Source organism: Silene latifolia, chromosome 5 (assembly GCF_048544455.1).
Source record: "Silene latifolia isolate original U9 population chromosome 5, ASM4854445v1, whole genome shotgun sequence".
Taxonomy (NCBI): domain Eukaryota; kingdom Viridiplantae; phylum Streptophyta; class Magnoliopsida; order Caryophyllales; family Caryophyllaceae; genus Silene; species Silene latifolia.
In genome coordinates, this window is record NC_133530.1 from 26158624 (window position 1) to 26181632 (window position 23009).

Genomic DNA, 23009 nt, shown 5'->3' on the forward strand with positions numbered 1-23009 from the left:
GGGTTATGGTTTCCTTCCTTTCTCTTTCTCTTCACTTGGGGAGTTGAGTTCGGATGCTGTGGCCTTGCTCAAGCGGATCCAGAAATTCTCGGTATCTCGGATCTTTGGGGCTCGGGTAGCTGCTTACATTTTTACTCGTATTAGCTTTACTATTGCTAAGGGTGTGGGAGCCCAGATTGTCTCTCGGCTCCCCACCAATTTCATGTAAACCTTTTATTTTTATTATAATGAAAGCTGCGCGCATAATAATAAAAAAAAAAAAAAAAAAAAAAAAAAAATAATAATAATAATAATAATAATAATAATAATAACAACGGCTCTCTCTCTCTCTTCTTTCTCTGACTAAAAATTCTCTCTGAAAAACTGCGATTGAGTGGTCCACTCAGCTTTCGATCTGAAAGCGTCGCCGTCATGCCGAGGGGCCGGCCGCCCAAAACTACCGGTCGAAACACTAGAATAGCTGATAAATCTATTGATGGAAAAAAAAGTGATGGAGGTTCTTTGATCTCTTCTCCTGGTACCACGGTTGTGGGTGGGTCTTTGGCTTCTACTTCTTCGACTGTTCCTGTTTCTTCTCCTGTGGTGACAGGATCAACCATGGCTAAATCTAAGGTGCAAGTACCTTCTGTAACTCCAGTTGTTCCTACACCTGTGGCTAACCCTAGTATTCCTAACCCTCCCCCTAAGAAACCTTATGCTCAAGCTTTGAAATCAACCAATAAGGGTATGTCTCTATCTTTTGTCAAGGGTAGTGATAAGGAGGTGGTAATTGATGAGGAGGATATTGCTGAGGAAATTGAGTACTGGAGTAGCACGTTAGTTGGTACGGTAATGGGTAAGCAGACCTCTATTGTGGAGCTTAATACCTTGGTGTCAAAACATTGGAGTCATATCACCACCCCTGAAATTCTCTATTTCTCTCGTGGTTGGTACTATTTTCGATTTCTGTCTAAAGAGGATATGGCTACAATTCAGGCAGACTCATGGAATGTTAACGGTTATCCTTTGGTGTTTAAATCGTGGTCTCCTACTGTTGCAGAAGAATTGGCGGAGATTACTACAGTTCCAGTGTGGGTTCTATTTCCTAACCTAGACCCATGTTTCTGGTCTCAGGCTGCCTTGAGTAAGGTTGCTAGCTATGTGGGACGCCCTATATGTGCTGATGAACATACCACTACTAAGAGTAAAATTGCTTTTGCTCGTATCTTGGTTGAAGTTGATCTTTCTAAGGACTTGCCAAAGGGCATGACTCTGCAGACTCCATTTAGGGGTACTGTTCTTCAGAAAATTGAGTATGAATGGGTGCCTCACTTCTGTCACTCCTGTAAAAAGATTGGGCACACCCAGGACAGGTGCAATAGGAACAAAACAAAGCAGGTGTACAAACCAAAGCAGCCTGCTGAAGTAGTAGTGCCTTCTACTGATAAGGAGGGATTCAAGGTGACTCCACCAAAGAAGAGTGCTGCTAAGAAGACTGTTGGTATTGTTACTGATTCGGTTACTACAACTCTGGTTAACAAGTATTCTACTCTTGCTACTGAACCCCCGGTTATTGTCTGTGTTGAAGTGGAACAAGAGCAAGTTCATGTGAATTTGGAGCAAGGCAGTGTGGTGGAAATTGAACCAGGAGGACAGCCTCCCCCTCTATCACCTCAATGATCATTTCCTCCTAGAATGTGAGGGGGATGGCTGACCCCCTAAAACAGCAGGAGGTTTTAGGCTTCCTGAATATTAATAAGGTTGACTGTGGTTTGATAATTGAGACTCATATTAAACAAAGTAAAATGGGTTTTATTCATAAGACAAGATTTCAAAAATATCACTTGGATACTAACTATGATATGCATCTTTGGTGGGAGACTCGTGGGTCTTATGGAACCCCGCTCTGTTCGGTGCATGTGTTAGCTAAGGGGGCTCAATTCCTTCATTGTTCTTTACTTCATCATGCTAGTCAACGGAAGATAATGGTTACTTTTATCTATGCTTTGAATAGGGCTATTGAAAGAAAAGAGCTATGGGAAAGCTTGAGAAATATTTCTACTGGGATAACTTTGCCATGGGTGTGTCTGGGAGATTTTAATGTCTCTCTCAATGCTGATGAGAGGGTGGGTGCATTCTCCATGACAGGGAAATGCAAGAGTTTAGGGATTGCTTAGCTGCTTGTGCTTTGGCTGATCATCCTTACACAGGAGGACTTTATACCTGGCATAATAAAAGGGAGCTTACTCCAAAGTGGGCCAAATTGGATCGTTTACTTGTCAATCCCAATTGGTTTCTTCAGATTCCTTCTTCCTCTGTGACGTTTTTACCTGCAGGCATTTCTGATCATGCCTCTGTTGTGTTGACTATTTCTGGTCCTACTTCTAAACCTAAGGCTTTTTAATACTTGAATTGTTTGGGCTCTTTCTCCCGTTTCCAAAGAAATTCTCGGTGAGTCTTGGAACTCTGTATTGCTTGGTAATAGGATCCACATTCTTTTCTCCAAGCTTAGGAGACTCAAGGACCCTCTCGGAAAGATTCACTCTAATGAATTCACTCGACTTCATCGAGGGTTCTTCTTTCTAAAGAACAGCTAACCCAATGCCAATCTTTACTTCAACCCTCCCCTCTTAACAAGCTCTTATTGGTTGAGGAAAAGGCTCTTACCTCCTCTTATTTGAAGCTGAAGAATGCTGAGCTGCAGGTTTTAGCTCAAAAGGCTAAACTCCATCATATGCAGTTCAGTGATGTCAATACTAGCTACTTCTATGCCGTATTGCTTTGAAAGGAAGAGTAGGAATACTATTGGCTCTATTACGATATTAATGGGATTTGTTTGCGAGGACATGAAGAAGTTGTCCAGGCTTTTTTAGGGTATTATAAGTACCTGCTAGGCTCTGAGGAGAGTATCAACTCCCTTCCTCCTGATTTATTTTCTCATTCTACCCTGCAGAATGCTACTCATTTGGATAGTATGGTCACCTCTCAGGAGATCTGGGCTGCTCTTTCTTCCATTGATAGGAAGAAGAGCCCAGGTGTCGATGGTTACTCTTCAGGATTCTTCAAAGATACTTGGCAGACCATTGGCCCTGACTTTACTGCTGCAGTGATGGAATTCTTTCATACTGGGAGGATGCCAAGAGCTGCAAACTCCACTCTTATTGCTCTTATTCCCAAAAATGAGGCCCCTCAATCTGTTACTGAATTTCGGCCCATCTCTTGCTGCACTGTTTTTTATAAAACTGTGAGTAAGATCTTAGCTAATAGAATGAAGACTGTTTTGGGTAGCATAGTTGGCTTGGAACAAGCTGCCTTCATCCAGGGTAGGGATCTGTTTGATAATTCCATGCTCGCTCATGAGCTGGCCTTTAAATATAATAGAAGCCTTCTTACACCTAGATGTATCCTCAAGGTAGATATCCAGAAAGCCTTTGATTCTGTTAATTGGAGTTTTCTGACCAGCTGCTTACATGGGTTTGGTTTTCCCCCAAAGTTCATTAGCTGGGTGATAGCTTGTGTCACTTCTTCTCACTTCTCCCTCTGTGTGAATGGTACTACTGAAGGGTTTTTTCTGGGAAAAGAGGTCTTCGACAAGGAGATCCTTTGTCGCCATACTTATTCACTTTATGTATGGAAGTGCTTTCTAGGCTTCTTAGGCAGCTTCCTTCTTACCCTGGTTTTTCTTATCACCCTAAATGTGTTAAGGTTAACTTAACGCATTTAATCTTTGCTGACGATCTCTTGGTTTTTACCAGAGGGGATCTTCCCTCTATTCAAGCTGTGGATGCTTGCTTGAATATGTTTGCTGGTTATTCAGGTCTTCGGGTGAACCCTATGAAATCTAACTTGTATTTTGGTGGAGTTAGCCCTCAGCTGAAGCAGCTTATTCTCACTACTACTGGATATGTTAAGGGAGATTTGCCAGTGAGATATCTTGGAATCCCCCTGTTTGGAGCTAGACTGACACAGAAATTGTTTGTCCCTCTACTGGACAAGGTTAGGAGCAAGATTACTCACTGGGCTAATAAATGCTTAAGCTATGCTGGTAAGATCGCTCTTATAAATTCTGTCATTTTCGGGATTCAAAATTTTTGGGGGGCTAGCATTTTGTTGCCTAAGGGAGTTGCTAAAAAAATTCACAAGATGTGCAAAGACTTCCTCCGGGGGTATTCTTTGAAGGACAACGGAGAATGGTCTTTAAGAGCTGGGGTAGTTTGTGTAAGCCTAGAAAGGAAGGTGGAGTGGATATTAAGGAGATTTTAAGCTGGAACAAAGCCCAGATGATGAATTGGTTGTACAAACTTGAGACTAATACTCCTAATGTTTGGGTTCAGTGGGTTAATGCCTACATTTTGAAAGGCGTTAGCTTTTGGGACTTCCAAGTCACTGCAGCCCACTCATGGTTCTGGGGTAATATCATCACTTGCAGGGATAGTCTTATTGATCTTACTGGAGGAGTTCTCAGGCTAAGGAATTGTTAAGCTTGTCTGATTATAAACTGCAGGTTTATGAAGGCTTACGGGAAAAAGGGCCTACTCTGTCTGTGTATAAGACTCTAAGTGACACCTTTAACTACCCTAAGCATGTTATAATTGGATTACTTACGATTCAGAATAAGTTACCCACGGTGGACAATGTGTGTAGGAGAGGGATGATGCTTGTTAATCGTTGTGTGTTGTGTGTTGTGTGTTGTGTGAGAACCACTCTGAAACTGCCTCTCATCTCTTTTTTGACTGTGCTTACTCTGCAACTGTCTAGTAAACAGTTTCTCAATGGCTGCAGATTCCTCCCAAGACTCAATTGCCGCAGGTTTTGCACTGGTTCAAGGGGCATAATAGGGGCAAAAGCTGGCTCAAAAGGCAGTGTCGTTGTCTTCTGTTATGCACCCTCTACTTGCTTTGGAATGAACGGAACAAAAGAATTTTCAAAGACCTTGCTGCTCCTCCTAGTGTCCTTATTAGGAAGGTGCAGTATTTGGTCTTAACCCGTCTACAAGCTCTAGCTTCTAATGACTCTCTCTATTGATTTCTTTTGGCTTCTTTGTTTGTCTTTATTTAGGTAACCTAACTAGTTCCCTTGTAGTTGGTTTGGATCTGTACTTTTGATTTTACCATTATTAATGAGAAATGATCCTAAGCTTTCTGCAAAATAATAATAATAATAATAATAATAATAATAATAATAATAATAATAATAATAATAATAATAATAATAATAATAATAATAATAATAATAATAATAATAATAATAATAATAATAATAATAATAATAATAATAATAATAATAATAATAATAATAATAATAATAATAATAATAATAATAATAATAATAATAATAATAATAATAATATTTTAGTCACTACTACAAATCCAGGCAACTACAACGCCCCTTTAACAACGCTTATTCACGAAAATTACCATAAGACGTTGTAGAATGAATGACGCGAATTTTATTAAACTTAATTACAAAGGTTATGTGTTGATAACCGTTGTTATAGGTTTTAACAACGGGTCCCACTTGTACAACCGTTGTTAATATAAAAACTAATAACAACAGTTTACTCTGTAATACATTATAACCGTTGTTAATAATTTAGCGCAAAGTTAGTGAAAAGTAATTACAACGGTTATATATAAACCTGTTGTTAATACTTTTTAACAACGGTTTTCTAAGGAGCCGTTGTTAATATATTCTCTAATGACAACGGGTTTATGTATAAAAACCGTTGTCAATACATTCCATAATATAAACCACACAAACACAGATCAGCTACAGACACAAACACAAACACAAACATACACAAACACAAACACAAACACACACTTTCTCATCGTCTCTTTATCTCTTTCTCATCGTCGCTTTATCATCTCCGTCACTGTTATTGTTGTCATCGTCTCTTACTTTCTCTAATTATCAGGTAAATATACATGGTTTAATTTAGGTTTGTCATCTCAGTCATTATTTTCTTTCTCTAATTATTTCATTTCCATGTGTTTTTATCGATCATTATGTTCTTTCTCGAAGTATTATTCGCTTACTTAGTTTTGTCAATGTTGTTTTTCTGCGTTTATTAGCTTGTAAAGCAAATTAAATAAAATAAAACAAATAAGAAGATGATGGAGAGGAATGCATAATAAATTTAATTAATTAATATATATAAATACATAAAAAAAATGAATTACATTGCTAAAAATGCAATTCTTAGATATGCATAGAGAGTCTTATTCTCTTCTATGATATCCATCCTCTCCTCCTTTGCTATTTGGAGGTTTCGTTCAGCAGTTGCTATATCGTCATATAGCTGCAACATTTGCTACTCTGTCAAGCCATTTTTTTGGCGTCCTTGAGTGCGATCTGAGCTTCCTCAAGGTAGCTCATGAACCTGCCCTCGATGTCCAGCAGCCGGCGGATGAAACTCTTGTTGTATTCGGTCATAATGCATGTATTACGGATGGTATCATACATTGTTGAAGGAAGTTTGGAGTTTGTTTTAAAGATTTAGGGTTTGGAGTTTGTTTTAGTTTAGGGTTTGGAGATAGTGAGATAATGGAATGGTTATTGAGATAATGCATGAATTTATACTTAGTAATGTGTCATTTGAGTTGTTTTTTAATTAATATATGTTTAGGAAGTTGTGCCATCATATCTGCTTCAAATCTTATAACCCTTCTCATTCCATATATTGTCCTTTCATATGCAGGGATTTGACAGTAATAATGCATGCATCAGAATTATAAGGGGCAGTAATAATGCATGCATCTAGTAATATATAATTTAATTTAATTTAATTTTTTTTAAATTCAACAACAACGGTTTTTTAAAAAACTCGTTGTCTTTAGTTATAAACACGGTTTTTTCTACTATAACCGTTGTTATAACTTTCCCACCAAAATTTAGTCACACTTTCCAGAACCGTTTTTTCTACTTTAAACCGTTGTTAATAGTTTTCACAACGGGTTACTTAGAAAAACCAACAGTTGTTAAAACCTTTAACAACGGACGCTTTAACAACGTCCGCTTTTTTATATAACAACGGTTTTTAACCGTTGTTATAGCCTGTATCTGTAGTACTGAGTTAATTTAAATTCGAATCGTGTAAGTTCAGTTCAAATCCTCTAAGTTCAGTTCAGATCATATAAGTTCAGTTCAGTTCAGATCCTATAAGTTCAATTCAGTTTAATTCAGATTATATAAATTCCGTTCAGTTCAGATCAAATCCGTTTCAGTCCAAAAGAACATGGCCTTAATGAGAGTAGTTCTTTGCTAAGTTGCCCATAAACTTTTTTTTTTTTAAGGAATAAGTTGCTGATAATTGGTAAAGAGAGTAGAAGCATATTAAGTTAAAATTATTTCCGATGAAACTATTTATGATATGAAACATGTACTTTAATGAAATTATGTTTTACACTAATCTAAAGATATTATTTTATAAATTCTTTTTTTTAGTCAAAACTTTTTATTATAAAAGGTCAATTTTTTATTCATATAAATCCTCAAGTAACAAATTTTCGACAAATTTGTGCAAATGATGAGCTTTTGCATTCTCTAAATAGTTCAGTATAAGAATAAGGGTTTTTTTTTGTCAAAAACTACCTTACATTTAGGTGTCTTTGTAAAAAAACTACCTTATATTATTTTGGGAAAATGCACGGGGTGCCCTTCAACTTTGATGTTTTGCCCGAAATACCCAATTTTTTGATCCAGATAACTTTAAGAGACTATAACTCGTGTTTACGAGCTCAGAAAGTGACGATTTTTTTTTTCAAATTGATTATCTTTTCGAGAACTACGACTTAGAAAAAAAATTGTCGAGTTTGGAATTCGTGAGCAAGAGATATGGTCACTCAAAGTTTGTTCGGTAAAAAAAACTTTGACGTACAAAAACTCTTAGCCACGTGATCCAAATACGATAATTTTTTTTATCAAATCGTAATTCTCGAAAAGATAATCGATTTGAAAAAAAAAATTATCATTTTCTGAACTCATAGAGACGAATTATAGCCTCTTAAAGATTTTCGTAACATAAAATTGGGTATTTCGGGCAAAAATCGAAACTTCAAGGGCACCACGTGCATTTTCCCTATTATTTTTCTTGTTTTAGACTACCTTTGTTTTCTCCTTTTTTGGTCAAAAACTACCTCCGCTAAGAGGTTGACTTTGATGCGGGTCAACCTGGCCCGCCGAGCCTGCCCCTATACCTGAGCCGATATCGGGCTCCCTCTACCCCAGCCCACACTACCCAAACCCGCCAACCCCCACGGCCCGCCCCTTCTTTCCCCATTTTTCCCAACCGGGCCGGTTTAGGGCCATCACTTCCCAGCCCGACCCGCTCCCAACCCGCACACCCTCAGCCCGTGGTGCGGGCTCGGGCTCCCTCCCCACCAACTCGGCCCGCCAATAGCCCGGCCTGACCCACACCGATCCGGCCCACAATCCACCTCTAACTTCAACCCACTTTAAGAATCATTGATTGTCAACATAGGTAAAATTTGTATTGGGAAAAAAAATTACGTTTATAATAATACGACATTTAACTGCATTTGCAACCTCGGTAGTTTTGGCACAAATTCTAAATCCCACAATTTTCAATTTTCAAGTTGTTTTTTTTTGTTGGGTATAAATCAGGGTATACATCATCGACAACAGTATAATTCAGTCACCACGGGTGCTCTCAGACTAAGAATTTACTCCATTCTCATGGGTTGGGTGAGGGGGGGGGGGGGTGTTACTTTTAGTTTTTGTTATCAGATGACGAGTGAACAATAATAATGAATACTATATATGAGATAAAATTATTCAATGTAAACAAGCCTAATATAGAAAATTTGACAAATAAATGAGATACCCAAAATAGAATAGGTAAGTAAATGACCGGAACCTAGTGAGTAACGTTAATTTTATATACTTTGTACTAAGGTTAAGAAAAAAAATACAATTATTCGATTCAAAAATTTAGATATTTGATCAAAAAAAGGGTTCCGGATGGGATATTCGATCCAAAACTTTCGGATATCGGATCAGATATGTGTTTCTTTGACCGAACTTCGGATATCCGTATCCGATCTGATAATTTCGGATATCGATATCCGGTCTGATAATTTCGGATATTGAAAACCGGATATCAAAAGTTATTCGGTTTGGATATCGGATAATGAAATTTTCGAATTTTAGATACGGATTTCCGATGCGATTGTCATCTCTACTTTGTACAGTATTTCATAAAATCCAAAAACTATGAGACTCTTTACATGATCTATTAGACACTAACGTTTGTTTAAAACAGAGAATGTAGTGAGGTTGCTATTCAAAACATGTGGACAATGGATGGACAAAATCGATACCAAAGGATACTCGGTGCTTCATGAATGGGCAGAGACCGGGGAGGCAGGGCCATGTAAGCTACTTTTAGAGGATGGTGATGTTGGCGATGCAAGGACCAAAATCTTTAGGGAATGTATTTTCGAGAAAGAAAAGATGGCGTCCGACACTCCTTTGCACTTGGCTGCGAGGAAAAAGGATTCAGAACTAGGGAAAATCTTGATACGAGGTTATCAGCAACAAGTGAGTGTCAGTGGGCGTGAAAACAGAGAGTTAGCAGCAATACAATGTCCTCCATGGAAAGTAACCAACATTCTTGGTAACACACCCTTACATTCCGCCTTGTATGAAATGCATGAAGAACTTGCACTAGAGATCCTATCAATCGATCCAACGTCGTGCAAGATTCGTAACAACAAAGGTGAAAGCCCCTTCTTTCTTGCTGTCGAGTCTGGTTGTTCACGAGTTGTGGATGAGATCATGAGAATTGAAGACCCTCGTTTCGACATGATTCATCGCAACGACGGAACTACTGTGTTTCATTGTTTATCCTCCTGTCCAGGTATGTATTGTATGGGATTTGTTTCCTTTTTAATCTCTAAATTTTAGATACCAGAAATTGAAAAAAATCAATAACGTGATTGATTTTAATAAGTTTATCATGAATGCAGAGAACATTGGTAAAAGATTGTTGGCCAAATATTGGTGGGTCGTCAACATGCGTGATGATAAAGGAAACACGGCCCTTGATTATGCGAGACAAGCAAATATTCCTTGGTTAGTAAATTTCTTGACGAATCCTTCTCTTATACAAAAACAAGACTTTGATTGGATTGAAGCGTGTAACAGAGGAGATACCGCGGCTATTTTTGCCTTCGTCAATAACTGCGAGGACCTACAAAGGGTGTGTCGCGAAAAAAATGACACACCATTGCACCACTTAAAATTACCTACTTACAAAGATTACGTTAATTTCCTTAAAATTCCGTCAATAGCGGAGCTTAAAAACACCGCTGATCATGATGGTGCAACACCGTTGTTCCGCGCACTGGAAAGAGAGGATATATTTCTTGCAAAGACACTACTCCAGGATGATAAGGTTATGCGGACCATCGCAGTGTATAATGACAGAACTGTTTTGCCCTTACTCGCCAAGCTTTGTGAGAAAAATGACGAATGGGTATGTTTAAACAATCTAATTTTCATTAATTGCAATTATTTCTTGACGTACAAAAAAAATTTGAGATTCCATAAAAACTTAAATATAAGATGCTTTTATATAGTACTTCCTCCGTTTCATATGATAGTTTACGTTTGCTTTATGCACGTATGTCAATGCTTGTTTTCTTTTGTTTATATCTTTAGTTACATATCATTGAAAATTATAAAAATTTGATATTCATAATGCACTCGGTAAGACAATTTAAACAAGATCTCACATGTCTATCTTTTATATTATATATTAGAACTTATGAATAGTACCCAAAAAGCAAACGTAAACAATTCAATGAAACGGAGGAAGTAGTATTTTATCTGTTCCAATTATTTGTTTATCTATTTTATGTTAAGGTGCTTTATTCATTTTTTTTATATATATATTGGAAAAATTTGATCATACACATTCTTTATGAGACTTAACAACCACTATAAATTATCCTTCCCCTTCTTTTATCTTTGTGTTCAAAATAAAAATAAATAAATGATGGAGACATGGAGTATTTTACATGGATGTGAGACCACACATATTAGACTATCTTGCACACCACCTCTCGGAAATTAAGTTTGAGCCGTGAGGGCTTTAGTTGGCCAAACTCCAACAAATTGACAAAACGACAACATTGAACCACACATACTAGCTGTTATCGGATTATATATCAAAAGTTTTTTTTTAAAAAAGTAAAAAGTTAGTATAACGAATTTAACTGAGTTTACTGTATTTTTTTGAACATTTTAATGTCAAAATTTTAAATTTAATTGAGCTTATATATATATATTATTTTTGAGTTTTATTATTTTAAGGTCAATATTTCTATAATGATGCTCGGATTCTTTCAAATAAAACTCGTAATTTATAGGTCTAAGTTCAAGTAAACATATACCACCAGTTGTATAGTCTACTTAATAAAGTTTAATCCATTTCATTTCACAATATCAATTGTTAAAAAACGACAATGTTTGAAAAAATTTCAGGAGAAAATGTGCGCACTTGTCAAAGTGAACCCGTACTTGGGAGGATCCTACACTCAATTAGGAAATAATTTGGATCAAACCAGAACCACCCTCTCAGTTGTTGCTGCTCTTTTAGCAACGATTACATTTGCAGCAGGGTTTACTCTACCCGGTGGCATTAACAGTAACACTGGGGAAGCCCTTCTTGCAACGAAACAAACTTTCTTAATATTTTTAATAGCAGATGGATATGCAATGTGTTCTTCTATGTTAACCCTCTTTATGTTGACCTGGTCTATGACTGCTCAAACCAATGAGGCTTGGTCATTGGTGCGGAGTAGTTTGCAAGTATTATCAACGTCCTTATATGCCACAATGGCAGCGTTTACTACCGGTATTTACCTTGTCATACCACCCAGTTCCAGATGGGCATCCCTAGTTATCCATGGGATGTGTGCTGTTGTTGCAATTTGGGCAATTTTACCCTCTAGGAATTTATTTACTAGGTTGATTTTCCTGTTAACTCCTGCTGGAAGAAGAGAGAGTCGACGTCAAATGCAGATGCATGAAGAGGCGGTAAGAAAATGTTTCAAGTATCGTTTTAACTTCTTCAACATAACTTAAAATTATTTTTACCGTTACAGTACTTTTTACCTATCTTTACAAATAATACAAATTACAAACATAACCATTTTTTAAATATTCAAGAATCAAGAGTGGTTTATATGTTGTAAAACCTTGACATTTCATAAATTAAATAAATTTTACATTAAAATTCATAAATCTTGCATCATAACTCGAAAACATTATTATATATCTCTAAAACTAGACCACTAGTTGTAATATAATTGATGGTATGATTTATGAACTGCTCGTAAGTAGTGAATATTTTTCTTTACAATTATATAGTTTTTTCTAAAAAAAAATGTAAATTTAATTATGAAAATTAAAAGTAAATGTTAAAAATTGAAATTCATGATTTAATTTCACCAAGATAAACTAAATACTTTAACTTTAACTTAAATTTATATATTTACTAGGTAGTATCCCGCGCTTCGCGCGGCCTGTTTTAAAATTTAATTATTATAATTGAAGAAAAATAACATAATTTATATATGACCTTTAATATTTTTACTTATAAATAAAAATAAATTAATTTTTCTCAAATTTAATTTTTTTAGGTTTATTTTCATTATTTTAAAATAAAATACATACAATTTTAATTAAAACTAATAACTGATAATTTATTATGTTGATCAACGCTTTATAAATTATTTTGTAACTAATCAAATATCATATTAATTAAAATAAAATTTATTCGAATAATGCAACAATCAACATTAAGTTCTCAACTTATATCATTTCACAATACGTTAGGTTCCAAATCAATCAATATTTCTTCAAAATGATGTGAATAAAATTTTACTCCCTCCTATTCTAAATAACCCTCCCTATTTCCTTTTTCGTCAATTCACAATACTCTCCCTATTTCCTTATTTGTCAAACTTTTATATTTATTTTAATCATCTCACCCCACAATACTCATACTTTATCTTATTTTAATCACCTTACCCCACAACAATACTTATTTTAATCACACACTGTCTTCCCTCTCTCCAATCTCCTACCCCCACACAAATACTTTACCATATAATACTCTCTTCCTTAATTCTTGTGCCCCCTCCAAAGGGGAGAGTTATTTAGAATAGGAGAGAGTATGTAATTTTTAATTTTTTTATGTATAGCGTGTGATATTTATGTATCAAACATATAGAGTTCAAACTCAACTTATTCAAATGTTTTGATTGTGTTTTGCATCTGTTATGTGTCAAACATATCTATAAAAATTACACCTTTTGTATTTTTAAACAACTATATATAAATGATGTTTAAGAGTTTACCTATAAATAAAATAGGTTAAACTTTCTCAAATAATATTTTTTGAGGTTTAACTTCAAAGTATTTAAAATATAACATATAAAATATTTAACTAAAAGTAATATTTATCTAGTCGTAATCAATATTTATACTTGACGTATACGTATTTTAATTGAAGATATTAAAGAAAAATGTAACTTTTTTTTCTACTTTTTTATGTCTTTTATAATAATATATTATTTAATAATCATTACTTTTGTTTTGATTATTCAAATGCATTCGTGATCACCGTGTACATACATACTCGTTATCACACTATTTAAACCTATCAAAATCTCATATGTATTCAATTTCTCGCAATATAATTTTTTTTTCATTCCGACATAAAAACTTACCTCTTAGTAGTTTTGTTTAAGTTATGTTTTTAAGAAATACAATGACTCTTCCAAATATATTTTACTTAGGATTTAATGGTCTAAGTTTTATAACTTTATCAAAATGTCTTTTTACGTAAACATAAAATATTATGAGACACTCACTTTAATCATCTCTACAAATCAAAATATTTCAATAAATATAATGAAAATTATATTCAATTTGAAGCATTTTTCGCAATAAACGTAATTATTTACATTTTGAGATTTTTATCTAAATATTTTTTTAATAAATTTAGAATAAAATCACTACAACACATCCCGCCTGTTCTCGACGCTTTTTTAGCCTATTGTCGACGCTTAAAAGCGTCGCCATTTTATTTCTCGACGCTTTGAAAAGCGTGGGCATTTGGGGCGTCAGGATTTTCCGACGCTTTTTTGCGTCAACCTTGTCGACGCTTTTATGTGTCAAGAGCCGCAACGCTTTTAAGCGTCAGTATTTCTCTACACTTCTTTGCGTCGCCAATTTTAAAATCCCGACGCTTTTCCGCACTATAAAAATTCATTATATACAGCAATTTTCGTTAATACGATTGAATTAAATTATATAAATTACAAAATGACAAAATAGATAAAGTGTATAAACAATATCTTGACTAGAATATATCAAAACAAAATTATAACATAAATTAAAATTACATTATCAAATTACATGCTTCCAAAATTCAAAAGAACTATTGTAATTATTTCATCCGAACAATGGGAAATTTTTCCAAACAAAAATAACAAAATGGAAAAAATTTTCCCCAAAGAAATTAAAAATAAAAAAAAGTCTAAAAAGAAAATTAAATCCTAGCTAATTAGCACTCCCGTAAAGTGTACGAAAATTGCTCCTTTCATCCAGATGAACCGTCACGAGTATTCAAGGAAGAAAGGAAGTTTCTACAAACAAAAAGATCACCAAATGATATAAACAAGGAATTCATCAGTCGGGATATTGAAATAATTGATACTAACGAAAAAGATAATAACATAAAGTAAACACGGACAAATTCGACAAAGATGTGGCATTTTTTATAAGAAAATATAATTAACCTGCGATAGGGATATCCATGTTAAAACCTGCCACATTTGAGATATAAGTATTCGACTGAAAACTGCGGAGTACTAAATAACAATACCTAAAAAAGGAAATGTAAAAATATTTCTACTGGAATAAGTCAATAGCATAACATGCTCGAACTCTAAATATTTCTACATCAAGCTCGAATTCTAAATATATCTGCAGGTGGAGTCATGACCAACCAAGAAAAACAATTACAACTTGGGAATGACACTAAAGATCACAGAGCGATGAGATTATTTTCATTTGTTTCATAATAATGACACGGACTGCTTCCGAGTAAGATCTGCTAATTTGTTAAAGTACAATGTCAACATGGTCACATGGTACTTGATTTCTTATCCATTCTCTAATTAATCAGTAGCATGACTCAATTGCTTTGGACACCATAGTCTGACATAAAGATGCATCTTTTTGGGTCAATCCTTGATTCATTTTCATCCACTGACTCCAGAAGATACAAATGAAAGACACAGGCTGTTCTTCTATATGTTAAAAGGCACTTGGATATATGAATTTGTACCATTTGTAAGCTACAAAAAAAAACTAATCGAGAATGGGGTCAATCAACTTTTAACACACAATAAGATAAGCACACTTAGTGAGTCGTTTTATTTTACTCTACCAAACTTCAAACCCAAATAAATACAGAGTATTACAACTTCATACACTAAACCATAATTATTTTGACTGTATTTATACACAATTAAATACTCGCACAGTAATGAAATGTTTTACATCAAACCTGTGTCAGCAACTGTTAGAGTCTCTCCAGCTGTAGCTGTAGTTGTAGGGTCTGCAAAAACATGATCATCTCAGTCAGCGACTAAGCATAATGAAAGTTTTAGAACTAACCTCCATGGGGTCTGCAGGACTAAAACTACATAAAGTAAACAACCGTAATGTGCATTAGTAGCCATCCAAGATGTAATTTGGGACTAAGGTATTTTAACCTTGATTTAGCCAAGGCAAATGAACTAGACCAAAACTTTCCCCAACTCTCTCATGTGTGAATTGAATAGTTCCGTACTTTCACATTTGGAATTAGTAATCCTAATGCAACAAAGGTCTGACGGAAAAAATAGTACCCTCGTGTATAGCAAAAAGTGCTTATGGCTAATGCTCACATGGTAATGTGAAAATGTCTCATACTCTCATTCAATGGCTGCTTCCTAATGGATGGACATGTGGTGCATCGCAAGGAATGACTGAAAAAAATGAAAAAGAACCACTAAATTAGAAGTCACTGTGCAAAAATAACCAATAAGATACTACTTGTTCAAGTGACCTAGTGAGTCACTGAACTGCCATCCCTATCAAGGACGTATATCCTATATAATTATGGGAATTGGGATTCGACTAGAAATCCTCTTAGCAAGAACTCCAATTGTCACCGAGAATAACGTACATAGAAGATAAAAATTTACTCCCTCTATTCATATTCGAACACCCCATTTATCGATCTTTTTCACACTATTCTTAAGTGGGATAATTCATAATTCTTTGCAATATATATGTAAAATTATAGTCAAGACTCAAGAGGGAGCTTGCTTGATTTGTTTTATGAATAGATGAACGCTATAAGAACAATTAGTTCTTATACTTTTTTTGTATGGTGTAATAACTAAAAAAATAACATTGCAAGAAGCAAATGGGTGTTTGAAATTTGAATGGAGGGCATATAAATTAACAAGAATACGGAAAGAATAAACATAAGAACATATAAGTGATGATGGGCCATACCGCCCAAGATGACGGGAAGACTAATACTGGAGGGATATTAGCCTGATTTTCGGAACGAGTTTCATATACAACTACTGCTGACGATATGAGAAGTGGACGTGGAATTTTGTGCAAATCAATCTTCGATGATGCAGCCATTGGGGCACCAGGCTATTTGGTGTAGTTAATTGTAAGCTTCTGAGATCGGGACATCCTACCCCAATAGCAATATTTTCCTGCAATACAAAACATCCAAGGGTTGCAAAGTGTGAAGATTATATTAATTCCAATGGCCACTAATTCAGCATCTGTAAGTGTCCCCTACTCCATCACTATTTCTAAAGTAGGTGATAGAAGTGGAGCGATGTAGTATATTATACTCCGTAGCATAGAGTAACTAATGAACTATTATTATACACCTATGGCTGCTAGAACTAGAAGTACGAGAACAATAATCACATTAATGAGTTGGTTGAATAATGCAAATATCTAATATGCACCAAAATAGAACACCTTAAGTGTTGGAAGGTGCTATACAAGCTTCCTTAAAAAGAATACGGGCACTACAGGAGTACGAAGACGACCAAAAACACTTAATTGAGGAGTAAGAAACAACTAAAACTACACCAAAAGCAAAATTCTGAGCCGTATTAGAGTGTTCAAAACTTCTAGCAAAATAATACGGACTTACGAAGAATAAGACATCTGGGGAACAAGGATATAACTTATGACAAAATAAGTAAAACATTGGGGAAAAAAAAACAATTGTTTCAAAATCAAAGATACCGTCAATGAGTCAACTACATAAAGAAACCTCAATCCTAAATCAACTAAAGGCAAAACAGGATATATAATATGGCAGAGGCATAACAAAAAATTATATACAACTTCGAGGAATTTTATAAAGACAAGAAAAATCCTACACTTAGAAATGAATTAAAATCAAATTGGAGCTTCAATTTTTATTTTAACATCTAAATGCTACTACATCTTACACCTTTAATATTTTCAGAAATGTCCTGCCAACACTCAATCTTAACTAAACCTCTTTAATCTAAAGAGTTATACTCAGTTGTCGAATAACCGATGAAATTTCCAAAAAATAGTTAGAGAAAAAAACAAGACGATTAAATTCCAATCCATATGATAATAATAAACACAAACAACAATTGAAGGTCAAATAAATTAAAAAAATCACACTCTCAAATCTCCAAAATTTCCAGATTCTGTTAGAGAAACAAGCATTGTAGGTGAAAAATGCATCAACATTCATGAAAAAACCAAAAAAAAAAAAGCAAAACAAATCGACAAAATGAGATTTGAACATACGCAAACCCAAGAGCGATGAAGATTCGATCATCAAATTAACGGGCGGATGAGTTATTGGTCGTCGCCGAAACTAGTAAGCTACTGGCGCAGGATGAGTTATAAGCGTCGTCGTCGGGGGCTTCTTGTCCTTGAAGATTCGATTCCCTGACCTTCCACATTTAATATGGCTTCCAAGTAACTCACATAAAGACAGAAGGATTAAAATGATGGACTAGTGCTGGAATGTACATCACAATCAATTGATTTTTAGTTCGGCAGAAGAATGAATCTCTTTGATTTTTAATTTTATCTAGAGATGTTCGAGGTTAGAGAGAGAGAGAGGGGTTCGCAAGATAGGAGGCGGTTAATAGGATAAAGATAATAAGGCTTTTAGGAAGTTAAGGATTCAAACGATGTCGTTTCTAAGTTTTTGACATGAAAAGGCGTGAAAAACCCAATAATGTCATGGCCCACACGCTATTGGGCTTCGACACTTGTCAAGGCGTCGAGGGGGAAGCGTCGTTAACTGACGGGATTTGTAGTAGTGAATCACCGTAATTATTTAATGTAATTTTATAATAAAATTTATTAAGCTGTAATTAATATTTTGCTGAGATTTATACAACATTTATTATGTTTATATTTAATGTTCAGTGTAATTAATACTTGTATTTAAAGTTGGGTTGACACGTGGCGCATCCACAGCACTTCAACCCAGTTTTTTATATATATATATATATATATATATATATATATATATATATATATATATATATATATATATATATATAGTATCCCGCGCTTCGCGTGACCTGTTTTAAAATTTTATTAATATAATTGAAGAAAAATAATATAATTCGTATATAACCTTTAATATTTTTACCTATAAATAAAAATAAATTAATTTTTTTTCTCAAATTTTATTTTTTTAGGTTTAAGTTCAGTGTTTTAAAATAAAATACATATAATTTTAATTAAAACTAATACTAAGTTATTGTTAATTACGCATGATCAACGTTTTACAAAAAAAAAAAATTGTAACTGATCAAATTATCACATTAATTAAAATAAAATTTATTCGAATAATGCAACAATCAACATTAAGGTATCAAATTATATCATTTCACGATACGTTTTGTTCCAAATCAGTTAAAAGATTTATTCAAAATGATGTGAATATAATTTTATGCAATTTTTAATTTTGTATGTATAACGTTTGATATTTATGTATCAAACATATATGGCCCAAACTAAACTAATTCAAATGTTTTGGTTGTGTCTTACATGTGCTATGTGTCAAAAATATCTATCAGAAATTTGCACCTTTTGTTTTTTTTAACAACTATATATAACGATATTTAAGAGTTTACCGTAAATAAAATAGGTTGAATTTTCTCAAATATCATTTTTATAAGATAACGTATAAAATATTTAAATAAAAGTAATATCTAGTTAGTCATAACTAATGTTTTGTTCTTGACGTATACATAGTTAACTAAAGATATTAAAGAAAAATCTAATGTGTATTTTACTTTTTCATGTTATTTATATAATAAGGTTTTTCTACATGATACCCTTCTACTTATTCGAATTCTATGTGATACCCCTCGCTTTTCAAAAATACCCGTGGTACCCCTAAACATGATAAAAACATCTTAAAATACCCAAAATGCTCTAATCCGCCTCTTTAGAATGTTTAATTTATACATTTTTTATTGATTTTTTTGGCAATAATTTGTCATGTCATTAACATAAACATCGTCTACTCAATTGTAAACATATTTTCTTTACAAAATATAACATATTTAAACGTGATTTTTAGTAGATTGGGTATTTTTAGAACATTTTACTACATTTAGGGATACCACTTATATTTTCAAAAATATAGGGGTATCACGTAGAATGCGAAGAAACACGGGGCATCACGTAGAAAGACCCTATATAATATTATATTACTTAATAATCATTACTTTTCTTTTAATTATTCAAACTCATTCGTGATCACTGTGTACATACATAATCATTATCACAGTATTTAAACCTCTCAAAATCTCATATGTATTCATTTTGTCGCAATATAATTTTTTCGTTCCCACACTATAAAAACTTATATCTTAGTAGTTTTTTTTTAAGTTTTGTTTTTAATATATATAATGACTCTTTAAAATATATTTTTCTTAATAAAATTAATGGTCTGAGTTTTATAACTTTCTCAAAATGTTTTTTTACGTAAATGTGAAACATTGTAAGATGCTCACTTTAATCATCTCTACATATTAAATTATGTTAATAAATATAATGAAAAGTATACTCGATTGAAAGCATTTTTTTTGCAATGAATGTTTTTATTTACAATTTAGAATTTTTATCAAAATATTTTTTTAATAAATTTAGAATCAAATTTACGTAATTATTTAATATAATTTTATAATAAAATTTATTAAATTATAATTAATAATTACTAAGATTTATGCTGCATTTATTATGTTTATATTTAATGTTCAGCTGTAATTAATACTCGTATTTAATGTTGGGTTGACACGTGTCACATCCACAGCGTTTCAACCCAGTTTTATATATATATATAAGATAAGATTTTGTCATAATTTATTTATTTTTGAAAGGAAATGGAGATTATTACCTCGAAAGACGAAGAGAGGAGAATCCAGTAGATTGTTGTGTTGCTTATTAATTTCTCTACGTTAATAAGGTAACAAATTAATCCTTGTCATGTTTTATACATCATCTTAAATGAGAATTTGTATTTTGTTTTATATTATGGTCTCACATGATGATTGTGAATTTCGTTTATTGTTTTGATATGCAGAATCAATATCTATCTATATTATTAGAGGAAGTTTTTTTCGAGCGATTACAGAGAGTCCAAGCTATACAAATTACTCTCAAGCAAGGATAATATAAAGAAATTGTGTTTCTATATGAATGGAATTTCACCACTAATTACGTATTTACGTCTATCATAAATTCATATAACAACTTTTATATAATATTATATATTAATTAAATTAATAGAAGAGATATTTTTTTTTTGGTACATTAAAGAGTTTTTAAGGAGTTCAAACTTGTGTTTAGTGTGGCCTATAAAAGGAACTACATACATGGTACAACGTTTAATGAAGTCAATCCTTTTCTCTGCTTTTTTTTTGCTTTATATTTTTTTTTACGTTGGAAGTAATATACATGGTATTTTTAATCTAATGCAATAGGAAACCAAATACATATTGGGTGTATACACTACTAACAAAAAACAATAACTAAAGCCAAATACGAAACCAAAGGAAAACCGAAGTGAGAGCCACCGTTTACACCTGCATAAAGGTTATATAAGGTATTTTTATAAATACCTTATATTGCATATATACATGTTAAAACAAAATAAAAAATGCGTGAAGAATTAGGAAAAACCAACCGAATGCTATAAATCTTTATGCAAATATTTGTGTAATGTTAGAGTTTTTCATTAATACCATCCTGGATCACGTTGTATACATATTCCGTATAATTTGAAGATCCAATTGAGAAACATGGATGGCAAAATAACCATCAGAATATATATGGCAACAAAGTATAATATACTCATGAAAAGTAATTGTAAAAATTTGAGAGTTGACAAAAGCTTTTCGAGCTATTTATAGTTTCATGGGTGTTTGTATTGTGGAAGTCCTTGTTCTTATCAAACATAGGAAATTGAGTAATAACTGGACTCTCTGTACGTAAACGAATTCTTATCTTTTTGACATTATGCTTTATTTTTAATCTTAATATATATTTAAATAAACCAAGTAGTTGGTAATAACTGGACTCTCTGTAATCGCTCGAAAAAAGCTTCCTTTATTAATACGTTGTCGAGACATATACGACTGCGGATTCATACAATTAAGCGACTTCTCGCCGTAGTCCCACGTTATTTATCATGAAATACTGGAACTAGTATTCCTCACTAATGTCATTTTTCAACATAGTTATATACCAGGTTTATCAAATGTCTTTTAACCTTAATTATAAATGTGATTTTAATTGAACAAAATACAAATGGTAGCATTCCCCTCACAAACACGTGCTTAAATATACGGAGTATATGACTGAGAAATTATTCCTGGCTAATTTCATTTTCCAACGTTGTAATACACCAATTTGAACAAATACACTTGTGACCGTGCAAGACGACATTTTTGAAAGGGACCGCGGCACATCACATGTAGCAGCGGAAGACAGAAACGCGGTCCTCCTGAGACCTATTGCATTTAAAAACTTGTAAAACTGAGTAAAGGGACACATACTTTATGTGTAGACAATAAATTGGTCTAACCCCGAAAATACGGAGTCTCTAGTGTATCCACACCGGTAGATAGACTAACGTTCTCAAGCCTTGAGACGACTTCGGAATATAGATAAACCACTTTTCCCACTTTTAAGGGTATGAGAGGAAGATGATATACAAACTTGTTTTTTGCCTTTAAAAAATGCATGGCCAAGACTTCTATTTATAGCCAAATGGAAAACTTAGCCACTAAGTAAAAAACTATTAGTCAGCCTTTAACTTTGCTAAGAAAACCACAAATGAATGGCACGTAGCAATACATGGATATGAATGCCACCGTGGAGGCCTCCAAGACCTATCCACATTTCCGTCTCGATCTCTCATACAACCGTTTTTCCGATATTAACTATATTTCCGTGTTAGCGGGCAATATAGAATATGTCTTGAGATTATTTAATTAATTATCTCATAATAAATTAAATAACCGTAAACGTTAAATATCGACCGTAAGTGTGTGACCACATAGGTTCATCACTAAACCGGTAATAATTAATCTCATTAACTATTAATCGAGGTTGGCGTCTAACAACACTCCCCGATGGCCGGATAGCGTGAATAACAATATTCACTGTACTCGAACCTGGTAAAGGATACTGTATTTATTTCCCTCCATCGTTCCAACTCCGGATCGTCCTAGGGTATGGTTTGACTGTCAAACCCCACTAGACGACCACTATGTTACATGTCGAACATTATTGGTCCAGAATGACTTGAAGAAAACTCCTTTCTTAAATCATTCGTCTACCCTGGCCAAGGTTTTTATATGACCAATAAGATTAATGACAACATAGAGTTC

At 33.7% G+C, this 23009-nt stretch overlaps 1 protein-coding gene and 1 long non-coding RNA gene across 2 annotated transcripts; one reads left to right on the forward strand and one right to left on the reverse strand.

Annotated features, from left to right (window-relative positions):
* Positions 1-9727: 9727 nt before the first annotated feature.
* LOC141657087 (ankyrin repeat-containing protein NPR4-like) lies at positions 9728-20593 on the forward strand. The gene is made up of 4 exons (XM_074464211.1): positions 9728-9859; positions 9969-10477; positions 11488-12042; positions 20496-20593. The coding sequence occupies exons 1-4, from the start codon at positions 9778-9780 to the stop codon at positions 20541-20543; spliced, it is 1194 nt and encodes a 397-aa protein (XP_074320312.1). The 5' UTR covers positions 9728-9777; the 3' UTR covers positions 20544-20593.
* On the reverse strand, positions 14384-18237 carry LOC141657088 (uncharacterized). Its single transcript, XR_012548657.1, has 6 exons — positions 17893-18237; positions 16585-16799; positions 15930-16049; positions 15795-15894; positions 15587-15637; positions 14384-14660 (listed from the first exon to the last, which is right to left on the reverse strand). It is a non-coding gene; the product is annotated as an uncharacterized LOC141657088 (long non-coding RNA).
* Positions 20594-23009: the final 2416 nt, after the last annotated feature.

Coding starts and splice junctions, on each gene's coding strand:
- LOC141657087 (XM_074464211.1), top strand. CDS start 9,778: ATGAGAATTGAAGACCCTCGTTTCGACATGATTCATCGCAACGACGGA. Junction 10,478..11,487: donor GTGAGAAAAATGACGAATGG/GTATGTTTAAAC, acceptor AAAAAATTTCAG/GAGAAAATGTGCGCACTTGT. Junction 12,043..20,495: donor TGCAGATGCATGAAGAGGCG/GTAAGAAAATGT, acceptor TATTTTTGAAAG/GAAATGGAGATTATTACCTC.